The sequence below is a fragment of the Protopterus annectens genome, chromosome 11.part0 (assembly GCF_019279795.1).
Source record: "Protopterus annectens isolate FY-2018-M chromosome 11.part0, PAN1.0, whole genome shotgun sequence".
NCBI lineage: Eukaryota > Metazoa > Chordata > Ceratodontiformes > Protopteridae > Protopterus > Protopterus annectens.
In genome coordinates, this window is record NC_056745.1 from 1,556,238,487 (window position 1) to 1,556,257,464 (window position 18,978).

General features: G+C 42.0%; 1 protein-coding gene across 1 annotated transcript in view; it reads left to right on the plus strand.

Annotated features, from left to right (window-relative positions):
- The window catches only part of TSPAN33 (tetraspanin 33), a 792,963-nt gene that overhangs the window by 676,629 nt on the left and 97,356 nt on the right, over nucleotides 1–18,978 (plus strand). The window contains exon 7 of the mRNA XM_044088828.1: nucleotides 410–571. Coding sequence (XP_043944763.1) covers nucleotides 410–571 — 162 coding nt within the window. The remainder of the gene's footprint in view (nucleotides 1–409; nucleotides 572–18,978) is intronic.

Below are 18,978 nucleotides of genomic sequence, written 5' to 3' on the forward strand. Positions count from 1 at the left end.
AAACAGTATAGTTTTCTGATTCTGAGGCATGATCTCTGAGCAGCAAGGCAGGGCCGTATACAAGAAGTAAATACGGTTGTTTTTTTTTTCTTACATCTTTTTGTTTCAGCTTAAAGATTATGAGCTGTGCTACTCCTCCCCAGGTCTTTGAGCATTAATTTCTAAAGCATTTTGTTTGTACAGTTAACAGCACTTAAACTTTATTGACAGGCATTGTTGTATATTCAAAGTTCGTTTTCTGTCCTCAGTAAGTCCGTTATCCTCCAATGTACAACCTGAAAAATGGAAATGGCTTCACTTAATTTCAAATGGATCGTTTATTCAATGATTGCCAAGATGATTTGCCATTTTTAATCTTTCATTTTGCACCTTTATTGACTTTCTGCCTTGTTGATTTTCATCCCTCTAGAGCGTTATAAATACAATGTGTGGACGTGGGATGCAGAACCTCAACTACTTAGATGCTAGTACCTTTATCCACACTAATGGCTGCATTGATAAGTTGGTTAACTGGCTTCATAGCAACCTTTTCTTGCTTGGTGGGATTGCACTAGGTTTAGCAATTCCACAGGTGAGTGCCTTTTTAAAGTACATTTGCCACTGAATGTTGTGGATGTATGTTTACGTATATTAGCAGCCATTTCAGATTGCTTTCTAGAAGCAGTATGATGTAACAGATAGGTAGTCTGATAGATTGACTAAAACTGCATAATTTTGGGGGTGCAGTGTTTTTTGTGCTGCCTGCTGCTACGACCTTTTTGTAACTTCTAGTTTATTAGGCTTCATGTCTAACTGTTCTTGGCATTTGATTGATATATTTTTCTGCAGTGTTAGGTGCCTTGATGCAGGTTTTTCTTGTACCTTAGCTGCTTTTCTGGTGAAAATGTCTTTAATTAAAAAAAGGTGTTTACTGAAACAGCATGCTGAGGTAGATCCTAAGAGTAGGATTATAGTTTGTTAGAACTTTTGCCTTCATTTAGGCTCATAAAAGCAACTACCTGACCTCTTGAATGTAGTCTACCTGTAGTAATTTATTCTCCCTATTGTTGTAGGGCTTTTATGGCTTGTATTCTCAAACTACAGAATAGCCTTCCACCGGGAATACAGATTTGTGTATCTGAAAATTAAGGAAGATTTAGTTGCCTGTAGCCATGCATTTGTTTTACTGCACTATTATTGGCTGGCACAGCAGTTAACATTGTTGCCTCACAACTCATTTCTCCCATTCACTTCCCAAATAAGCTGCCTTCTGTGTGGCATCCGTATGTTCTGTTTTTCCATGTGTGTCCCCCCCCAACTAGTTTAGTTTCCTTCTCATCATAAAGACATTTGTAAGTGAATTATGTAGGTGTGTGCACAAGCATGCTTATGTCCTGCTGTGGGCTGATACCCTGTCTGGGATTTCTCTACAGTGTGCTCATTTAATGTTTAGATGAATGCCTGTCTCTCGCAACCCTGAATTGGTGTAAGCAGGTAATTGGCGAATGGATAAATGCTTGTATATTACATGACTGTTGCATGTAGCAGACAGTCAAAGGTTTCTTTTTCATGTCTTTTATTTTTGGGCTTGCTAGATTAAGGCTTTGTCTGATTTTTGCGGTACTGTGTAAGCCATCATTCCTCCATGATAGGTATGCACGTTAAGCACAGTTTAAGGACACCTGGAATTTTCAGCTCCCTAAGCCAAGTTTACCAATACACCTCAAACTGATAACAATTGTATCCTGGTGAGAAAGTGAGCCAAAGAGCCACCACTGATGCATGTAGAGGAAGAACTCTTTTACTGCTATGTTATGGCCTTAATCCCACCCTAACATGCAGGACACACTAAAGACTTCATGCAGTGAGTTGTAGCCAGGAAGCCTTTCCCATCCCAAAACCCTGTGTGGACATGCACTCTTTGCCCACCTGCCTCTAGCCCTGCAGGCCTTTCTGCAGGTCTTGACCTCGGTCAGGACTGGAGAGACCCAACCACCTTGTACACTAACCCACCACTCCCTGAATAGGCACACTTATCATTCCTTGCACAGTCAGTTACTGTGTCTTCTCAATGAACTCAGGTTGCCTGGGTTGTAGTCCCCTGATATCCTGTTAATGCATTTTTATTGATGCTTTTCCTCCAACCACACCAGTGCTTCTCATGTAGTGATGTACTTTTATATTCTTTAATCTTGTACTTTTTATTTTAGTGCCTGAGGTCTAGGTATCCACGTGCTCTTTCTCCTAGGTATGTGTTTAAATCCATAGTTTATGCTTGCTTGTTTGGTATGCATTCTGTGTTCAGTTGTGGCTACTGTTGAGTGTATGTTAATCGGCATCAATGAAGTTTTCTCCCTAATGTGCACCTCTTCTGGATCAGTGGGTGCTTTCTCAGTTGCAAAAAATGTCTCTAACACTGGACCATACTGCCATCTACTGCAGTTGTGAGGACCAAAATTTTGTTGGCTTATAACTTTGAAAGTGGGGTTGTTGTCTTTCCTCCAAGAAACATTGACTTTTGATTTACTTCTGTAATTAGAAGTAGGAGATGTGTGGGTAAAGCCCTCACATCAGAAAGTGCAGGGAGTCATCAACCCCCCCCCCCCCCCCCCCCACAATCCCCTCACAGAAAAAAATACCTTTGCCTTTTTTTTTTTTTTTTTATTTCAGACTATTCAAGTTGTGGCCCTTAAAACTTCAGTAGGAGCCAGATAAAACAATATGCTCAAGACAGACACCATCATTTTTTAATATGAATGACTGCCAACACTTCCAAAGCTCAGAAGACAGTGGTATGAGTTCAGTGTGAAGAGTGGAGCAGAATAGGATCATCTTTAAGGAACTGACTAACTTATAGACATAAAAAAAAACAAAACTGGAAAGCCTTGAAACATTCAAAAACAATCTCAAGCGGCACCTGCAGAGTAACGCTAAATGCATCTGCTTTAGAGACACTGGCATACAGCATGTAATCTTTCATACTACAAGCATTAGTAATTCATATTTTGTACATGTACATTCTGTGAATGTCTAAATCCTAATAGTTTTATGCATTGTGAACATTTTGTCTGTTAATGTATAGTTCTTCAGTTACCTCATTTATAATGTAATTACTTCCTGAGTTGCATTTCTCTATTTGTTTACTTGGTTTTAACCACATTTCCGCATGTGAAGCCTGAGTGCACCTGCCTGCTCACATAATTCCTTGAGCCCCCTGCAAAAGCATAGCATTTGTACTTGAGACAGAGTCTTCTCACTTCAGGTCTAAGTAACTCCCAGTGGTTCTTCTGTGCCATTTAGATCCATGGATGTGATGTATGTTGGGGCTTAGTCTGTTTAGTGTAGTAATATACTCTTTGATAACATAGGCTTACACTGAAGCCTGGCCATATGCAGGGTGCTTACAACTGAAAGCTGTCTTTTGATATCCCTTCTGTCTCCCTACCCCACCACCAAACTTTAGCACCAAATCATCACATATTCAATCTTAGGCCGCACTGTGCTAGAGCTTGGAGTAGGGAAGGGTGTTCTGTCTTCTTTCCTTGAAAGGGGGAACTCAGAAGAGACACCAGTCATTGTTTCTGATATAGACAAGAATAATGAGACCGCCCCTCTTTATAAGTCCTTTCCCAGATGACCTCTTTGGAGGGTTGCTCAGGATTATGAGTCTAACTTGGTCTTGTCAAAAATGTTCCAGTTGTGGCTGTGTGATGGTAAGGGGCATAGTTTCACAATCTGTACCAGTGTTGCTAATAAATATGGTGAGATACAAGCTTTAAATCCACACCATTACCACTTTTAAATATAGAAAATTAAAACAAAATGAAATGTCATTATAAATAAGTGAGGGAAGCCTGACCTTACTGCCTTGGTGATATGCAAGACATCAGCCACACTCAAATGAATGTCACACTGTCAGTTGCAGCATGGTTATTAACACTGGTTTCTTGGCTCTGCCCACTTTACCTTAGGCTTAGTGGCTTCTAAGTTCTAGCTTAACTACTGTAGCTGTAATTTAACTTAGTTATTACACACACACACACACACACACACACACACACACACACACACACACACACACACACACACACACACACACACACACACACACACACACATCTACAGGAGGGCCAAGTTAAGTACCTTTCAGTGCTACAGCATTTTCCTTTGTCTACAGTATGTACTGCCACCAGCCAGTAGCATTACAACACACTGAAGGTCCTGGTTAATTATTTATTTTGAGCAGTGAGACCATTAAAATATATATATATATATAAAAAAAAAATAATGACAGTTCTCGCTGAGCAGTCTTTGTTTCTGAGAGGTTAATTGCAACAGTCCTATCTCTCACAATGAGCACTGTAATATCACTCACTCTTCAACCATGTGGTTTTGAAATCCATATAAATAAAATTCTTTACAAAAACAAATTAAGCAATACAGTGACAAAATTAAACATACTGTACTCTTTCACGAGGAAGCAGAAAAAAATAAGTTTTAGGCAGATTGCACTAGAGAACGTCATTTACGTGAGCTCGTTACCCCCTCTCACAAACATCTAACTACAAGGGTTACTAAAATTCTATCACTAATAGATCACTAATCTTTAGAAAGTACAAAATAGGCAAGGCAAAAAGAAATACTCTCTCTAATGTGGAGTAGTTTCTTTATGCACTAAAGCTAAGCAGCACCTGTTGAAAGAGGCTGCCAGCTACAGAATTCTTAGATGAGGTGATGTCCAAGATGAGTCACGAGGGGTAGAATTAGTCAGTGTAGTTCTTCCATACCAGCTTCCCCTTCAGTCATTTGGAGTATTTATAACTTTCCTTATCAGTTAAAATTAAAAACAAAGTGTCTAACTCTGGTATCGGGAAATGTTGTTCAGGCTTCCTGTTTGTGATCCTGGTTTTATGCAGTTATTTACATATTTTTTTACATTATTTATATTTAATAGTTTTGCTGCATCTCTACAGAAAAAAAAAGTTGCTGTTTTTATTCATCTTTTCACGTTTCACCAAGTTGCTATGGTTTTGCCAAAATAGATTTCCACGTAGCCTGTTACAGTAACATTGACTACAGAAATACAGATATGCTAAAACTGCATTTAAATAAAATTGAGCACTGTACAAAACCCAGGATATATGGCATACGAAAAGTAACATTTCTATGTCTTTACATAAAGACATTGTACTATACTTGCTCTGTTCTGAGGTCACACTACCTCAAGTTAATGACATAATGGGGTTTACATCAAGGTGTATCATCTGATGTTCATCGTGTTTCACTGTTGCAGTCATTACTCTTGGGTTATCCTGCTGGCAGGCGACCTGCAGTCGGCTAGAATTCCAAAGTCTAGGTCCGGCGTCGGTTGCTGTCGCTTCCTCCCTGACGTCAGTACGCCAGGGGTATAAAAGATGCAGCCGACGCCATTTTCTTCAGTCTTTCTTGCCGCGCGGTGCCCGAAGCAAAAGCAGTTCGCAAGTGCCGGTCAGCCGACTCCTGAGATTTTCAAATCTGAATTTCAGAACCGAAGTCTTCATTAAAGCTAAGTACCCCATTGGGGAAACTTTTTTCTTGCTCCAGACCGATGTCAGAAAAAGTTAACAATTGTATTTCTTGTGGGAAGCAAATACCTCATAAGGATTTTCACTCTTACTGTATTCCTTGCCTAGGCCCTGATCACAACGTTGCTAGCTGTCGGTTTTGTGCTAGATTCAACCAACGCACTATCAATCGTCGGTTCGATTTTGCATTTCATTACTTTGGCCAAAGATTTAATTATATTATGCAGGCAGAACAGCCGACAACCGGAGTTTACAAAAAACGCAAGGACAAGGATAAGATAGACATCCGAGGCCCAAAACCGATGACGAAGCCTCTTCTAGGCCATTCGCCGGTTCTCAGTGAGGCGCTTTCGTAGCCCCTGGCGCCTGCTACCTCAGAGCCACAGGCCGCTACCGACTCCCACGTGGAGCCGACTGCTCCTCTGGAAACTCAAGGTATTGGATACTCGGAAATCAATCCCTCAGATGGGTCCGGAGCCGCTGAGTAGGCATCTGCTTCTGAGGGTGTCTTCAGACCTACACAGCTATATATTAAGCCATCCTCTGCTTCAAAGCCAAAGACTAAAGCAGCTCTAAAGACAAAGAAACAAGTACAGCATTCTCCTTTTCAGACTTCCATGCCTAAAAAACAGATGCTCAAAATGGCCGAAGACCTAATTACTTTGATCAAGGGCTCCCAGAGACAGAGTATGATTCTTCTGATCAGCTATCTATTTCCTCTGATTCCTCTTCTGAACAGGATTACTCCATGCTTCCCTATGAGGATTCTGATGCTGAAGAATCCATTCCTTCAGCCTCTCCTCCTGAGGACTATTCTTTTGGGGAAACACTGCATACTGTGAGGGAGCATTTCCACTGGGAGAGCCAAGAATATTCTGAGCCTAAGAAAAGGCTCACAGATTTCCTGCTTCTTCCTCAGCATAGATCCCTTGCCATTCCACCTGTTCTAGACATTGTAGATTATGTATTTTCAGAGTCCAGACTGTCCCCTGACTCTCTACCCCCTGCACCTGCTAAGCCAGACAAATACTACAGGGTGCCGGATTTTCATAAATTCCTATATAAAAATCCCGCTGCTGACCCAGAGACTATTTCTCAGGGTCCCAAGGCGGTCAAGGCTTCCACTGCAAAAAACCCTGTCCCCTCTGATAAGGATTCTAGGGCTCTAGACAGATGGGGGAAAAAAGTATACACTTCTGCCACCCTGGCTGTAAGGGCTTTAAATTGTCAATTTCATATGCTTAAATATCAGCAATATTTAATGTCACTACTTAAACAGAAAATGTTGACAAATACTGAGTGTTCAGAGGACAAGGAATTGCAGGATTTATTGCATGCAACTGAACAAGTGGGAAAGCATACTTTGCAATGTGGTTATGATTCACTGGAGGCCTCTTGCAGGGCCGCTGTTACAGGTTCTGTTATTAGAAGGCATGCTTGGTTAAAGGAACAAAATCTGCCTGATCATGTTAAAGCAAAATTATTAGATGCACCATTACAGCATGATACTTTGTTTGGTACTAAAGCAGAAGAGGTGTTGAAAAAAATGGAGGATAAGGCAAAATCCATGCAGACAGTCAAGGATTTCTTACAGGTACAGCCACCCAGGTTTAGCAGGAACTGGCCTTCTAAAAATTGGTCCTTTCCAGTCTCATACAGACTACAAAGAGGCGCAGCTACAGGCATCCCAGAGGCAGATCTCAGCCCCACGGCTCATACAGGCCTAAACAATGGGGTGCTCCTACCTCCAAAAGCAGAGAAGACAAATCACAGCCTTACAGGAAACCGTCCCAATGACTTTCCTCTACCAGTTCCAAACAGTATTCTTTTGACAGCCGCCTTAGGGGGACAACTAGCACTTTTTTCATCAAATTGGCAAATGGTTACTCAAGACAAATGGGTTCTGAACATAGTGTCCCAAGGCTACAGTTTCCATTTTCACACTCTACCAAGGTCAAAGGGCTTGCCAGACCTGCCACACAATCAATGGGCAGAGTCACAAAAACAAATTAAAGACCTCATGGACATGAGGGCCATTCAGCAAGTACCACAGCAAGAGCAGGGGCAAGGATTTTACTCCAGACTTTTTCTAGTACCCAGGAAGGACAAAACCTGGAGACCAATTCTGGACCTGTCTATACTAAATATGTTTCTGGAAGTTCCAAAATTCAAGATGTTGACTCTTCAGCAGCTACTGCCCATGCTGGGCAAGAGGGCTTGGCTAGTAACTTTGGACCTAAAAGAGGCATACCTGCATGTCCCTATCAGACAATCTTGTAGAAGATACCTCAGATTCATACCTGCTCAATGCATAACAAATTCTCTGCACTGCCCTTTGGCTTATCTACTGCGCCCAGGGTCTTTACAAAATGCCTGGCACCAGTAATTGCATTTTGCAGACAAAAAGGAATTCAAATATATCCCTACTTGGACGACTGCCTAATTCAAGCAGAGAACAAAGACACTCTTCTAAAGCATCTGGCGTTTGTAAAAAGATTACTAATTGGCCTAGGGTACACAGTAAACGAAAAGAAATCAAAACTAGTTCCCTCTCAAGATAATATTCCTGGGTGCAAGCTTAAATACAACTGCCCAGATGGCTTATCTCACGCCAGACAAGCAAAAACAACTGACTACTTACTTCAACAAATTGGCAACAAAAGCTCACTTATCTGCAAGGAAAAACCTGCAGGCCTTGGTTTTCATGGCATCCTGCATCCTACTAATTCCATATGCCAGATTGCATATGAGGAAACTACAATGGTATCTCAAAAGTGTTTGGACTCAGCATTGCCACAGCATGGAGACAGTAATTCCACTCATTCCCTGCCTGCAACAGGAGTTTCAATGGGCAGCAGCCATTCAGTTTACCCACATTACACACAGACAGACAGACACTGACAACAGATGCATCAGATTATGCCTGGGGGGCCCATATGGCAGCAAACCAGATGCATCTTCACATCAATCAAAAAGAGATGCTAGCTGTTCAAAATGCCCTGACAGCTTTCAAGGATCTGCTTCACCCAGGATAATTACTGATAAAGACAGACAACACTATGGTCATGTGGTACATAAACAAGCAGGGAGGTACTCATTCCTGCCCCCTCTGCAGACAAGCAATGACCTTATGGGACACAGCATTGGCTTTTCAAGTTCACCTGCAAGCACAATTCCTGCCAGGAAAAACAAATACTCTGGCAGACGAACTAAGCAGAAACCTCATGGATCCCCACGAATGGAAACTGGATCCACAAGTCTTCAGCATGATAATAAGGAAATGGGGTTGCTCAGACATAGATCTATTTGCCTCCCCTCACAACTGTCAGTTGCAGAGATTTTGTACAAGGATTTACCATAAACAAGCATGGAAAGTGGACGCCCTATCATTCAGTTGGAAAAGTCTAACAGTATATGCTTTTCCCCCACTACCTCTCCTTCCCAGAGTACCCCTAAAGGTCAGACAAGAGAAGCCAAAAATGATTTTGATTGCACCAGACTGGCCACGCCAGCACTGGTACCCAATCCTAAAGAGCTTGTCTCAAGGTCCAGCATGGATATTGCCTCAAACTTCTCACTTGCTGACCCAACAAAACAATTAGATCCTGCACAGCCAACTCAGGACCTTAAACCTGGCAGCATGGCGGATAATGTAGCCATTCTGAACATTCTTCTTTCAAAAGCTGTTATGGATGTTATCTTGGAGGCCAGGAGACCCAGTGCCAGAAAATCTTATGCAGAAAAATTGAAGAGATTCTGTGCTTGGAACCAGGAACAGCGCATTGACACTTCTGTACCAAACATTCCTCAGATTTTACAATACCTGACTGAGATGCTGAACAAAGGCCTTTCTTTCTCATCAATTAAGATTCATGCCTCTGCCATTTCTGCACATTACAATACGGAACCACCTATCTTCTCTCATCCTTTAATAAGGTAGTACCTCAGAGGGGCCAAAAACATTAGGCCTCCAAGGAGAGCACGAATTCCGGCCTGGGACCTCAATTTTGTTTTGGAAAAACTCACACTGCCTCCTTTCGAGCCAGCATCAACAGCGGATATTAAATTCTTATCCTGGGAAACAGCTCTGCTCCTAGCCATTACCTCTGCAAGGCGAGTCTCGGAGTTACAAGCACTCATGGCTGTGGAACCTTCATCATTTTTCATCCAGACAGGGTTTCTCTGAGGACAAACCCTACATTTATGCCTAAGGTGGTGTTCAGTGTGGCCCTCAATCAAACCATTCACTTGCCTACCTTTTACCCAAATCCACAGAACAAGGGTGAGAAAATTCTGCATTCTTTGGACATACACAGGCAGTTACATTTCTACTTGGACAGAACTAAAGCTTTCAGAAAGGCTGAGCAAGTTTTAGTATCATATGCTGCATGATCACAAGGAAAGGCCATCTCAAAACAGACTGTTTCTAAATGGATAGGCCATTGCATCTGTTTCTGCTATTCTCAACATGGCAAATCAGTGCCTAAGGGCATTAAGCCTCATTCCACCAGAGCAGCAGCCACTTCAGCAACCTTTCTCATGGGAGTACCAACCAAAGAAATCTTAGAGGCTGCAACTTGGATTTCAGTGCATACCTTTACAAAGCACTACCACTTGCCACTCTAAGTCCAGAGCAGGTTTCGCCACTGCAGTTCTGCAGGGCCTCAGCCTCTCCTAATCCTATTTAGCCCAGCCACCCTTCCTCAGCTTTGGATTTCTACCCAAGAGTAATGACTGCAACAGTGAAACACGATGAACATTATATGGTTGTGTACCTACCATAAATGTAGATGTTAGAGTGTATTCACTGTTGCAGTCTAGGTTACTCACCCACCATCCCCCTTCTCCTTGCTGGTACTTATCTGAACTTCTCTATCCTATGCAACCTTGCTGGTGTATTTGCTTGTAGATGAAGGAAATGTTATTTTTGTGTATGCATTTCTTATTATAATATTTTTCAGCCTACCTATTTGGGGCACCTGACATCTGGGGCAAGAAAAACTGAAAAAAATGGCGTCGGCTGCATCTTTTATACCCCTGGCGCACTGGTGTCAGGGAGGAAGCGACAGCAACCGACGCCGGACCTAGACTTTGGAATTCTGGCAGACTGCGGGTCGCCTGCCAGCAGGATAACCCAAGAGTAATGACTGCAACAGTGAATACACTCGAGCATCTACATTTATGGTAGGAACACAACTGTACTTTCTTTGATGTAGTGCAACCTTGGAGTTAGTATATTTGGGTGTAGAGTTTTTACCGTACTATGTCTGAGGATGGGGGGTACAGCTCTCCTTGCAGAATCTGTTTTTCATCTCTCTAACATTAGTCAGGTGTTTACTTCATTGGATATTTGCATATACGTACATTTATCCCTGTTGGTATGATTTTTCTTTGACTGCTTGCTGGCCTGATGGCCCAGTGGCAGATTGTCTCCCTGTGCTTCTGGTGTCCCAAGGCTGGGAATTGATTCAGGCCAGTAATAGGACTGGTCAGGAGGAGGATTGGATGAGGTGATCAATGACCAGCTGTCATATCCTGAGGAAGGGTTTGTGAGACTAACAGTTCAACAAGGGGAAGTGATGGAGTTACTTGTGTCACTGCTTCTCCAGTGTAGTAACTGTGACCGACCTCTAACATAGAATGATGGCTCCTGGCACCCAGCACACAGCAGTAAGATTTGTGCAACAAGACCTACTCCAAGAAAAGTTGGAGGCTCACCTAATGATGAGGGAAGGCAGCAGTACTGTCTGTTAGAGTTGTGCAAGTACCTGTGAGGGAATAGATGGTGTGTGCAGGAACAGAACCTTGTTAGTGGCAGTTCTTGGGAGACGAATGGTTAAAATTATACACTGGATCATATTCACATGCATGCCAGTGTACTTAGTCTGTTCATTTTTGATCTGAAGATGTCAGTGTTTATTTTATCCTTGACATATGGGTTCAGTTCTAAGCTTCGGAACCAACTCTGCCAACTACAGCTCTCGAAAGCTAAAAACTCTCAAGCTTAATCCTTACCCACAGTTCTTCTCTCCTAGTTACCCCAGATCTCGTTTACCGCTGTTCACGACAGATGCATTCACCTTTGATCTTGAGCGAAGTGTGGCTTTATTAATCTTTACAACTTTTGAAATACTTTTCTATCTCTTTATTGCTTACTAGTCATTAACCTACCCACTACTTCCTTTTAGAATTGTCCTCATTCTCTTTCTGTACACCGTGGTGTGTTCTGAACTATCATTGTTGATAGTTTTCTTCCTGCTAGAAGTGAGTGTTCCTGTTTTTGACAGATCTTTCTACCTGTGTGTGGGTGGGTGGGTGGGGGGTAGAGGTGGGGTTGTATAGCTGGCCTGTTGACACCATTGTTAAAAACCTTGAAATGTCTTCAGTATGGATGATAAACCTAAAGTCTGTGGATTCAAAAGATGCCGGAATTGTGGTCAAAAAATTCTGATGTCATACACTCATTTGCTCTGTCTGTATTGCCTGGGCCCTGTTCACCTTCAAGAAGACTGCTCAGTATGTCATAGTTTGTCACAGGGCGCTAGTGGAAAGATGTAACATGCTTCCATCAGTCTTCAGTGAGGTCTTATCTGGTGCTGTGAAAGCCAAGAGTAAGACCGAGTAAGACCGATTATTTTCCCCTTCTTCCTCATCATCTTCCAAAGCTTTGGAGAAACCAAAAAAGAGAAGCCTCTCGGTGCCTTCTACTCCATTGGCACTGTCCTTGAAAAAGGCTAAGTCTTTGGAACCCTTGTAACCAACCAATTTTTACTAAAACTTCAGTCCTGAAGGGACCTGTGGAACTGAGTTTATTGGAGCAATCAAAGTCTTCGGCACCTGGAGTTTCGGTGCATGAGCATTTGGAAAATTTGACACCAAAACTATTGGCGCAGACATCTCCTTCGTTGCCTACTTCTTTGGCACCGAGCGTTGCCTACTTCTTTGGCACCGAGTAAGCAGTGTTAGGAGCCATCCATTATGGATCTTCCAAGAACTTCATATTCTCCCTGTTTTGACCCCTTTGCAGGACGGCTGCCTTTGCCTTTTTCTGGAAAGGTCAAAATCGCCCGCCACCTTTTCGGTCTGTTCCATCAAGAGCTTAACTGAGGATCATGTGGAGAGGCTGGTGAAGAAGATACTCTGGGCGAGAGGATTATCCAGTACCTCTTTGGCTCCAGCCTCCTAGAGTATGGGAGCAAAGGCATCCATTACCCTTCTGTTTTTTTCTTTTCTGACTTCATCTGAAACATAAGAGTTCTCCGCTCCAATAAGCGAAAAATGCACTGTGAGAGGACGAACTGCACCGGACAACTGAGAATCCAAAACCAGCTTTAATATACGTTAAACGTTTGACAAACAACACGTTATTCATCACTTAGATCAGACTTCATCAGACAAGAAGTTCAACGACAAACAACCATATATATATGCTGACCCTACATTTAAAATAACCAATAAAAATCCAACAGTGCTCATAAATATGAATAAATGTGTCTGAAATTTAAATACATAGCATTGCAAAAGTCAGAGTACAACACTGTGATTCACAAAAATATAAATATAACTCATTTAAAATAACAAATAATGTCATGGAGTGAGTTGAAAACTTCATAAATGAACCTGGTTTGTAGTAACAACTGATTTGTAGTAAAAATTAATTCTTCATACTCATTAAAAAATTATTTCAATGAAGTGATATAATGTTGCATTTCAAACAACAATACTCCCATCTAGTGGTCAAGACTTGTATACGCTGAATTGTCATCATGAATTTTATACTCAGTCCATAAATAATGAATGTTGGATAATTGATGATAACTGAATGATGAATATGTTGAGATCTATGAAGTATAAAATATGTGAAGTGAGTATTAATTATATATTGGATATTAAAAATATAAATATAGTTCTCAGCTCCAAGCCACCCAGTGCCGATTGCATCGGTTCCGGAGATATCCTTATCTTCGGAACTGGTTCTTGCTCAGAGGTCTTCAGTCCAATCTGATTCAGAGACCGCTTGGAGCAGAGTCTGTCCTGTCCGCTCCGGGGCAGAGATGTGTGAAAGTTGACTCCTCTTTTTTCAGAGCTTTCTCAACACCTTGGATCATTGGCACAGATCAGCTTGGCTCCAGCTTCAGTCTCGGAATCTTTTTCTTCAAAGTGGGGAGAGACCATGGTTCCAAGACAGTCTTTCTCTGTTCTGGGCTCCCTTCTGTCTTAGGGGTGGGGGGGAGGCAGCTTTCCAGGTGATGGCAAGAGCCCTGACTACCGCAGACACAGTCATCCCCTTCCACTTCGGAGCAGGTGTCCCTTTCCTCCTTACGCCCAGATATTCAACCTGTACCTCCACTGAGTCAGCGGGTGCCGATACCGCAGGAGACCCAGATAACGATTCTCTCTTCTGATACCTCCCCAGATCACCCCACTGAGGAGGTCCCTAAGAGGAGAATGAGGAAGCACTTGGATTCCCCAGAGGAATCTATCACCGAAGGAGAGATCCCCAAGGTCACCCCCTGATGATGATCCTTTGGAGACCTCCTGGAATTATTGAAACAGAGTGGTGACTGGAAGTTCCAAAATCCCTGTTCCAAGGAGTCGGTGTACCTGCAGGCCATAGGCACTCCTGCACCTCTTGGTTGACTCCTCCAGCTGACGAGCTCATTCATTTGATCTCTCAATGGGTGTGTAGAAGGCCCCTGATACTATTGAACCTATCCCCAGGAGACCTGATGAAATTCTGTTTGCCCCTGAAGACAAACAGTTCTGGGCCAACGAATTGGCTGTTGATGCCATGGTCGTAGCGGCATTCACAATGAAGGAACTGGCCAAAGAGAGTTCCTCTATCCATCCACCCAACAGAGTGCTGGGGAATGGATAGATTTGTAAAGTGGGTATTTGCATCATTGACCTTTACCTTAAGGCCCTCGAACTTCTTGGCACATTTTACCAGACTTCAGAGGGATCTGGTCAAGGAGTTATTGGATACCCCTGTAGGAACCGTTTCTGAGGACATGACTTTGTGGAGCCATTTAAGTATTCGTTTGTCAATGCACCATTTGACAGAACATCCCTGTTTGGCCAAAAGTTAGAGAAACTTTATTCAAGTGCAAGAAAGATATAAAGGCCCTTTCTGCTGTGGGTGTATGTTTTTCCACTCCTAAATGACCATTCTCTAGAAATCAGAGAAGCAGTGGGAAAATGTGGTTCAAGAAGTCCCAAGGGCCTTTTCAGGACACACACTGAAGGAGTTCCCCCCAAGGGCAGAGGGGGAAGCTTTAATGGAAGTTGCCGCTCACCTGTCAGAGGTGGCCCATAAAACCAGGGTTTCAGGGATTATTTCTCTAGTAAATGCTACCAGCATTCCTGAAAGGAGGCCCAATTGTCTTTCTCTGGAAGCAGTCTGGGGACATTTTTCCCTGCACTGAAATGCCTGACTATACAAATAACATTGGATGCTTGGGTACAGAGGATTATATCTAGAGGCTATATAATTCCCTTTTCCTTTCCTTCTCCCATATGCAAGAAAATCCTCGATGTTCTATCCAGTCAGAGGGAACAAGCCATTCTAGAAAGCCAAAAACTGCTAGAAAAAAAGTCATCCAAGGAATACTACCAGACCAGAGAGAGTCCAGAATTTACTCAAGATTCCCATTGGTTCCAAAAAGACAGGGGACTGGAAACCAATTTTGGATCTAAGTGCACTGAACAAATCAGTTCATCAGACCAAATTCCGGATGGTCACGGTACAGTCCATTCTTATATTTTTGGAAAAAGGCAATTGGATGTGCTTGTTAGCTGTTCAGGATGTGTTACCATATAAAAATTGACAACGATCCAGAAGCTTCCTCTCCTTCCAGCTGAGAGCCAATCGCTTTCAATTCAGAGTTCTACCCTTTGGTCTCACCACAGCCCCCAGGGTGTTCACCAAATGTATGGTAGTAGTAGCAGCTCACTTGAGACTGCATGGATTCTGTGTATTTCTGTATCTAGACAGGTGGCTCATTACCGCTCTGACCAGGCATCAGTTGACAAAAGCAAAAGACCATGTACTTTGCACTTGCTCTTACCTGGGAATAACTGTAAATTATGAAAAATCGAAACTGACCCCAACTCAGAATTTAGAGTTCATAGGAGCCCTTCTAAATACTCGAACTTTCATAGCTTCTCCTCCCTCTGTGAGATTACAGAAAATTATTTAGGTACAGAAAGTTATTGGAACAACAAAAAAGTAATCGCTCATCTACTCCTTCAAGCAGTGGGCTCCATGGCTGCAGCTATAACTGTAGTTCCCTTGGCAAGATGTCACATGAGGATACTTGAATGGTTGCTAGTGTCTCAATGGTCAGTGTTACACCAACCCATGTCAGACTTGATTTTGATCACCAATCGTTGCAGAAAAGGTTTAGCTTGGTGGATGCATTCTGAAGACATTCTTCTAGGCTGCCCCCTTTGTCCCATCACAACCCCAAGCCATAGTAACCACGGACGCCTCCCAGATGGGGTGGGGGGCATTATCTGGGCAAGACTGTCCAAGGCACTTGGTCCCCTACAGAGGCCAACTTGCACATCAGTGTAACTTGCACATCAGTGTACTGGAGATAGGGGCAGTGCTTTTAGCGTTGCAAGCCTTTTTAGACTGCTCTACTTTCGGGAGCAATTGTGATTTCAGACTGATAGTATGCCAGTGGTTTGGTACATCAACAAATGGGGAAGAACCAAATCCTATCTCCTTTGTTGAGAAGCTCTTAGATTGTGGCAGTGGGCAGTTTCTTCCAACCGATTTCTGATAGCTACACACATTCGGGGAGTTCCAGTGTGATAGTAGACAAACTAAGCAGGTGTATTCTACCTCACAAGTGGTCTCTTGATCCAGAAGTGACTGACTGGATTTTCCATCAATGGGGCCAGCCTTGCTGTGACCTATTTTGCCTTTTCCCTAAGCAACAAGTGCAGCAGTTACTTTACCCTGATCTCCCCTCCGGGGGGAGTCGCTGAGAGATGCTTTTCTCCACATTTGCCTTCCAAACTGCTGTATGCCTCCCCCCAGTTCCTCTAATCCCAAAATTTATACAGAAAGCAATCAGGCTGAAGAGCAAAGTAATCCTCATTGCACCTTATTGGCCTTATCTGATTCAGCAGCCTTGACCCGGTTCCAGACCTTCTATCTCATCCAGAGGGAATTACCCATCAGAACATTGTTAACCTCAAGCTGACAGCTGAGTTTCTCCAATTCTGTTAATAGCCAGGCTTCCCTCCCTGGTGCATCATATTCTCTTAGCCTCTCATAAGCCAGCTAAACATAAAGTCTATGATAGTAAAAGGAAGAGGTTTACCTTCTGGGCTCATAACAATATTGATCCTTTTTCAGTGCCCATCAATAAAATCCTAGAATTTTTAGCTTCAATTTTTTAAAGCAGCTGCTTCCCAGTCTACCATAAAAATTCAATTAGCTGTTGTTTCTAATTTCCATAATGGTTTCAAAGAATCCTCTTTGGCTTCTCCTAAACTTTGCAAGGCCTTCGTAAAAGGAAATCTTTTGCTAAAACCCTTTACAAAGATTGTACCCCACCTTGGGATCACAACGTAGTGCTGCAAGCCATGGTTCAACCTCCCTTTGAACCATCAGCTGAATGTGATCTGAAGTTTTTATCCTGGAAAACAGTACCTCCAGTGGCAATAACTTCTGCCAGAAGAATTTCAGAAATACAAGCCTTATCACATAAAACTCCTTACCTGATTTTCCACAAAGATAGTTTTGATAATAACCGGTCCTTCCTTTTTGCCTAAGGTAGTGTCAGAGACCAACATTAATCAGACTAACTTTGCTAACAAAGGTGAACACTGCTTACATTTATTAGATGTTCACATACAAATATGTCTACACAGAATGAAGGATTTGAGAAAGTCCACTATTTGTGCCATTTTCATCTGCAACTCTTGGCCAGCCAGTAGGCTGAGTGTATTTCTTTCGTCTATAACAAAAAGAAAATTAGTTTGCCTAGGCCTTTAAAGGCACATTCTACAAGAGCTGTAGCTGCTTCAGCAGTTTTTCAATCTAGACCTTCTATGGGTATTTGTGCAGCAGCAACTTGGGCTTCTCATACCTTTATTACAAATTGGATCTGGTCTCCAGGGGAAGAGTGTCATTTGATTCTGTGGTGCTCAGAAATATCCTTCCTTTAGTCCTTCCAAGGTACAAGGTAGTTTGGGACTCTGTCCCATATGTCGAGGATAAAATGAAAATTGACAACAGATGAACGCTATAGCGATTACATAACTTCTTTATCTGTGTTGTCTATTTTCATTTATCCTTTACTCCCCTCCCTCCTTCCCCCTGCCCTTGACGTTTTTGGTAGAACGAATAATGGACATGTATCACTTATTGTTTTATGGTTCCAGATATGGTGTCTCTGAAGGCTTTTGGGGTTTTTCATTCTGTCTGTTTTTCAGCTAACTCTATCTGAGGAAACTAGGAGAGGAACATTGTGGGTAAGGGTTAAGCTCAAGAGTTTTTGGCTTTCATGAGCTGTAGTAACAGCTGAGTTGATTCCGAAGCTCGGAACCAATCCATATGTGGAGGATAAATAAAAACAGACAACACAAATGGAATATTATGGTAAGTACATAAATTCTTTTTACATAATTTTTAAAAGATCCTAAAAGTTGTTTGGTATTATGTTTAACAGTGCATCTGTCCTTAATTTTATTTCCTGTTGTAGTAAATGTTTCTAATTAAAAATTTGCATTTTTTATTTTTTGTGTAACTTTAAGCAATTGAACTACTATGTTCATTGAAGTGGCTGACTTTCATCTTTATTTAAGTTTACTTTTTAAATTATGATTTTTTTTTCAGTACAAAACTGTATTGCATATTAGCAGTCTAGATGGCATTGTCATTGTATAACTACTTTGATTCATTATATCTTTACAAACTTTGTGACTCAGACCACTTAGTTTTTTTTTTGTTTTGTTTTTTTAGTCTCATTGATTTAATGAATGCAAAACTGCAATGAGCAGGCATGGTATTGTAGTTTTATATTTGTAACACACCACTGTCAAATCAAAAATGTATTGATATATGCTTTCATTGCTACCTGTCTAGCATATGCAGTAGCACTTCTGAGGAGAGGAGTACTTATTTCTCATATGTTCTGACTTCTCACAGAAATAACTTAATGAGTATCTTGTAGGATTAAAAACCTTGAGTCACCACCATCACCCCACAGAACTTTATGAAGGATGCCATGTATGTCCTTTGTAGAAAGGAAGAGGATTGCATTCCCATCTTCACCTTGTTCTGAAGGAGATAGGAGATTTATGTATATCCCCTGAACTTGGTAACTTTGATTATATCTGTTTCATCAGGCTCTAAATGGTGACTTTCTTGGAAGTTATGATCCTTCTGTATGGTTACTTGGATGGTGTCATTCATCTT